This window comes from Lepidochelys kempii, chromosome 15 (genome assembly GCF_965140265.1).
Source record: "Lepidochelys kempii isolate rLepKem1 chromosome 15, rLepKem1.hap2, whole genome shotgun sequence".
NCBI lineage: Eukaryota > Metazoa > Chordata > Testudines > Cheloniidae > Lepidochelys > Lepidochelys kempii.
In genome coordinates this window covers 10,294,602-10,300,601 of record NC_133270.1, presented here as the reverse complement: position 1 = coordinate 10,300,601, position 6,000 = coordinate 10,294,602, and the positions used below count along the sequence as shown (strand labels likewise).

Genomic DNA, 6,000 nt, shown 5'->3' with positions numbered 1-6,000 from the left:
TCAATGACAATTTTTTTACACCTGATAATAATGCAAGCTACAAAACATTTGTAATCAGTGAAACAGTATCCAAAAATCATTAAGAAGTGTTCAGAATGGGGCAGTTCCTGGATTACTGAAGTCAGTGGCATACAAACTCCTAATTGGGCAAATTCTACCAGTGTAAATCCTGAGTGAATCAATCAACTTTGTGGAATGACTCAAGATTTATACTAGTGTCATTCAGAACAGAATTTACATCACTGACTTCAATGAAAAAACAGAAATTGGCCACCATGAAGGCAGAAACAAACAAAAAACCCCACAGTACAATTCTGTTAAAAACCTAATCTCAGTGCACAGAAAATACACTCTGTTGCCGGATGTCTGCTTTGACAGGCACAGGTTTCTGAAGATTATTCCTTTGCAACAGCGTAGCTGTATTCATTCCAGGCATTACTCTCTTCTCATTTATGCCTGTTTTATACCGGTAAAATCCAACTCTTTTCAGTGGATTCACTCCTGAGTTACACCATTGTGAATCAGAGGAGAATGAGTGTAAATTGAAGTCGTAGTAATAACTGAAGTCAACGGAGCTACAACGACTTACCCCAGTGGAGGATGTGGCCCTCCATGTTAACCTTTACTGCACTTCATCCTTCTGGGGCATGGATTATTTTGCTTAAAAAAACAAATTTGTTCTCTTAAATTTTCAGCTAAGAAAGTGCAGTTGTATTGTCCTGCATTCTGGTATTTGTTTAGAGGCAGAACCTGCCCTCCTTAGGGTGCATCTACACAGCCCCTGGCAGCAAGCCCACCACCTCCCTAGGCTTCCGACTCCAAGCTCCAGCCCAAGCTGCCACTTCAAAGCGTTGTCTACACAGCTATTTTTATACTGTTAGTGCTAGCTGGAGGGTGTTGACCCAGGCTGAGAGGTTCTCTACCCTGGGCTGTGTAGATGTATCCCCATTCTTACTGAGCAGTACCTCACTCTGCGAGCAGGCCGTTGTATTGTTAGTCCGATGCTACTCAGCATCGCCCAGGGTGGCAGGATCTGTCTTTTGATAAGTGCGCTGACATACAAACGATAGTGGCAAGATGAGTTGGTGAATTAAACACAAACACTAATGAAGTGGGGCACAATCCGATGAACTGATTTGCTAGAGACACTGTAAAAAATGGACTGACAAGCACATCGACTAAAATGCACCTACTTTGCCAGAAAAAAAAAAGAAGAGAAAATGTGCTTATAGACACAGCGCGGCAGAGGAAAAGATGCTTAGTGCACATTCAAAGCAGGAGGGGGGACAATGCAAGGTGGCTCAACAATACAAGACAACAGATGTGAGAGATCGTTTGGAGGAAATGCACATAGACTCACAACATGGGACAAGAGAATCCCTTCATAATCAAGTGATTGAAATCAGCCTTCAGATGTTGGGAAAAAAAAAACCCAGGTGAAAGACGGAAAAGCTCGGGATGACTCAGAAGGAAAGAACTGCAGGTTCAGGGTGATTCTATAGCAGATAAAAACGGACCATAAATTCGTTATTTAGTATGATTATATGCTGAGGCAATTTTAAATTATTATACAAATCTTTCAGGGCCCAATCCAAAGCCCCATGATGTCAATGGGAGTCAGACTACTAGCTTCACCGGGCTTAGGATGAGGCCATGAACCATGTGCTGTAAACAGTTGGTTTTGTGTCACTAAGTTCAACCAGTGAACACCCATGGATTCAGGGCACCCTCTACATACGAGAGAAAGTAAAGTCGGTCACTAAGGACCAAGACCCCACCGTACATTAGCATAGGAGGGTGTGCATTGCTCTATACCAAGATTCTTTTTCAAATAAATAACTTTGCACATCTGGTCACACCACTTTGATGTGCTAACTTTGGACTATTTGTTCATCCACCAGCAACTTGCCTCTGGAGAGGGACTTGGAGGGTCAAATCTAACAGTCTGGAATGAAGGATTTTTCCCCCTCTTCTTCACACATTTCCTTCCCAGAGGTTTAGATAATGATAATCCTTCATGGTCAGTCCTGGTCTTCAGAGAGCATGCTGCAATGGCACAAAAACATGTATTTTTGAGAGAGAGAGATCTGCATTTAAATTATTCATTCTACAGGCCTAATGGATGCATTATTTAATGGTGCTTGTTCCTATTAAACAAATATCCCAGTGGATTAGTGGTTCAATGTACTTTTGAAGCAAAGCATTATGTTTCCATTGGCATCAGTCTACTCTCAGTCAGACCTGAATTTTTAATCAGGGTTACCTAAATCAGTGTAGGCTAGGATCGCCTGATTGCCAGGAAACAGTCTAATGTTTGCTAAGGGGTGAGTCAACATTTGGAAATGGGCAATAGGAGCTCTTTCGCCTTAAACTGTAAAAATCAGCCAGGCAAGAACATGGTTTTGCAGGTGACACCAATGTCTGATATTGTGGCAATGCATTATGGGTTGTCAAGGTCCTTATTCAAGGCCTGATCGCCCCTCCTGTGGGGCATGGGTAGGGGAGGAAAACTCTGAGAGGTTCCCTTTATGGGGTTTCCTCCCAATTCTTGTGTTGAGGGCAGGGCCTGCCTGCTCCCCAGAGAAACAGCAGCTGTGGCCCTCAGAACTCATGGCTCCCCCAAGGGTTATTCTGATCTCACAGGATACTCAAGGGAGCTGGGCTCTCTGTTGATCCCCCTCCCTCTTTTCTGGACAATTTCCATAATGTTCCCCACAAGCAGCTGCCCCAGGAACGCCTTAAAGGAGATGCCAAGCATGGAAGAGGGGGCTCCACGAAACAGTAAATGCAGCCTCAGACTGTGTTTACTCTTTAGCTGGGCACCGAGCAGGACTATGTCCGGTCCTCCATGGAAAGGGCAACATCTGGTGCAGAGGGTGCCCCCCATGCACAGGTCTGAGGGAAACAATTGGGCCATCATTTTTTATTCAGTTCTTACTCAGGGAAATCTCCTCTTAAGGCTGGAGAGAAGGCTACCTGAGTCAGGACTTAAAAGGATTCTCTGCAATTCTCAGGACCAGGCTAAAGATAAATAAGGACTATCAGGCTTGCCCTAAGTTTTGCTGGGGTGCCTAAATTGTGCCCAATCAAAGGGGCTTCACTACCAATCTGCCAAGAGCTGGGGCTTCCCTTAGCTTATGGAAAACAGCAATTTGCAGCCAGCCTTGTCTTCTAGATAGAGGTGCAGGCTGCAGAGTTCACAGGTCTGAGCATTCAGGCTACATAGGCCACTCCATTAATAAATAGGAGGGAAGCTGCAGCCATGTCTGTCTCCATCCATTGTGTCTTGTCTAAGATTGGAAGCTCTTTGGGGAAAGAACCGCCTTTTTGTTCTGTTTGTCCAGCACCTTGCATAATGGGGCCTTGGTCACTGGCTAGGGCTCCTTGGTGCTACAGGAATGCAAATAATAATAATTAGCCAAACTTTGGAGACCCTGCCCTAGGTGTGTTCTTTATCCTCCTGTCAGAATGCTGATAACACTGAACAGCCTGGACTCTCCTTGCAACTATGCTATTTGGTTTATAAATACCTTTAACGTGATGCCTGTGGGCTGGGAGAAGGCATTTGTGGAGGGATGGATGTGTGGTTAACATCACAGTGACATTAATGTTGGAGGAGGATGCACGGTCAAGCAGTCTGAGACCAGAACAGTGCGTGAAAAGATCTGGGTTCTGTGCCCACCTCTACCAGAGACTCACTGTGTAACCATGGGCAAGTCACGTCATCTTGCAGCTCCTTAATTTATCCCATCTGGAACATGGAGAATATAATTATTTCAAGACTCATAGGGTCATTAAGGGTATGTTTACATAGCCTGGGGCAGTGAACCTCCCAGCCTGGGTGAAGAGACTTGTACTAATGGGACTCACGATAGTGCTCTAAAAAGATCTGTATAGAAAACGCTTTGGAGTTCCAGCCTCAGCAGCAACTTCAAAGCGCTGTCTACACAGCTATTTTTGGACCACTAGCATGAGCCCTGCAAGCCCAAAGTCTGTCGACCTGGGTGGGGAGCTCACTGCCATGGGCTGCATGGTCATGTCCCGTGAGGCTTAATACACTCATGATTGTCAAGTATTTAGAGGGCCTCAGGTGGAAAATGCTACGGAAGTGAAGAGTATTATTGTTAGGTATCTTTTCCTTCCGAAGAGTAATTGATAAATTAGTAAGAAAAGATCTCAGTGTACACTGTGCCTGCCAATTGCATAATTGCTTAATCCTGTTCCTTCCAGCAGGGATTGCCCAACACTAAATCATAATGTCTGTGGATTAGCTGAGGCCCTATGATCGTTAAAAGGGAAAGGACTAGTACTTTTAATGGTTTTAGAAAGCCTGACTGTTCCCATATTTCCTCTATGAGCCATGGGAAGCGGTTACTTCCTGAAAGCTCTCTGGGACTTGCATGGGGTGAAGCGCCGTCTAAACAGAGATTAAAGGGCGAGTCAAAAGGTCTCGCTCCTCTGCGTGAATGTTAAAATATCCTAACAGTTGGGATGAAATTCTAAAGAAGCTGAATACAGACTGCCCTCCTCATGTGTCCATCCACCAGCTGGAAACTCGATCCGCCCTTTGGCAGCTTGGTTCCTGACAAATTGGGAGGATGAGCTGTTGATGTGAATGAAAACAGCTCCGAGTGCCTGTCCATTGGCAGGAACCCCTTGAATTCCTTCCCTTTAATATTTTGGCCACCCCTCCTCATCCTCAGGCTGTCTGTATTTCAGTCAGGTCTATACATCCAGGTGAGTGTTTTTACTTTGCTGTATCAGTGCTTAGTGGTTCCCCACATTTCTACTCAGCTCTCTCCAACTTACATTGACTAGTAAATCCCTTCGGAGACCCGTACCAAAGAACTGGTCTTTAGCGGGCACGTTTCAGTGCTTAATGGGAAAACAAAACAAATTTGATCTCTAACTCTGCTCCCAGCGGTGCCCTCATCTTGAACACATGTTAGAGTCAAACTGCAGTGGTTTTAAAAATAAGGACCGTAAAAGGCTGTATAAAATCACAGATTAATCACAGAATCAGGAGCCAATCCAGTCCTGCTGCAGAGGGCGAGGGGTCTCCCTTTCGAGCATAGCATAAATATGATAAATAAATATGCTTTTAAAAAGAAAACACTGGTGAACTGGGGCCTCCCTCATTTCACTGCTGTGACCTGAGCTCAGGAGTCTGGGTCCTCACTGTGGCTAGTGAGACCGGAATGAAATCTGTCGCTGCCTCGACTGCACGGTTGTCAGCAGGAACAGAACTGTAAGACCCTCTGCTCCACAGATCCAGGTCTCTGTCCCCTGCACCAAAGAAGAATCCCCATTCACTATTGCTGGGGCAGAGATTAGAGCTTTGGTAGGCTGCACGCACCAGCAGGTGACATGGGGCCTCACCCAAATCCCTCTAAGGTTGGTGGAAAGACTCGTCAACTGCAATGGACGTTAGCTCAGGCCCATGATGAGCAGGTCCGACATTGGCACACATCCCGTTCACTCTGACGAACCACATTATGGCGTAGTGATGGCCTAACGCGGAGTGAAGGGAACTGATCCCTGTTTAGGTCTTAGGGGGTATTGGCTCCTGCAGGGCAAACACAGCTTTTTTCACCTAGATAAAATGCCTTTAGCGTCACACTTGGGGCTAAACTTGGTGGTGAGGTAAGCAGTGGCTCAAGTTACATTTTAGCAAGTCTGTGTGAGTGTCAGTTACATACCGAAGGAGTGGAAGGGGTTGTGTACACAGGGAAGGAAACTAACAGGAGAGACTAGGTATAGCAAGGAAGGGCCTTCTTTATCTGACACCTTCTGTCAGGCCTTATCTGCATTGGGAATAGCCCCGCTTCAGTAGTCAATGTCCAACTAGCACTGGCTCCAAAGCCTAGACAAGGACATGCCAAAGTTTGCACCGACTGAGATAATCGAGTCTTACCCTTGCACGATTAGTTCAACTGGTGAAAAAGTCGATCATGCAAATATAGAAACAAAACTCAAAATCTCATTTGGCCTGATCCTCAG

The 6,000-nt window shown here is 45.5% G+C and overlaps 1 protein-coding gene across 1 annotated transcript in view; it reads right to left on the bottom strand.

The window, feature by feature from the left end:
- TMEM233 (transmembrane protein 233) overlaps positions 1-6,000 on the bottom strand; it is a 28,659-nt gene continuing 22,659 nt past the window's right edge. The window contains exon 3 of the mRNA XM_073313411.1: positions 1-2,046. Coding sequence (XP_073169512.1) covers positions 2,035-2,046 — 12 coding nt within the window. The 3' untranslated portion in view covers positions 1-2,034. The remainder of the gene's footprint in view (positions 2,047-6,000) is intronic.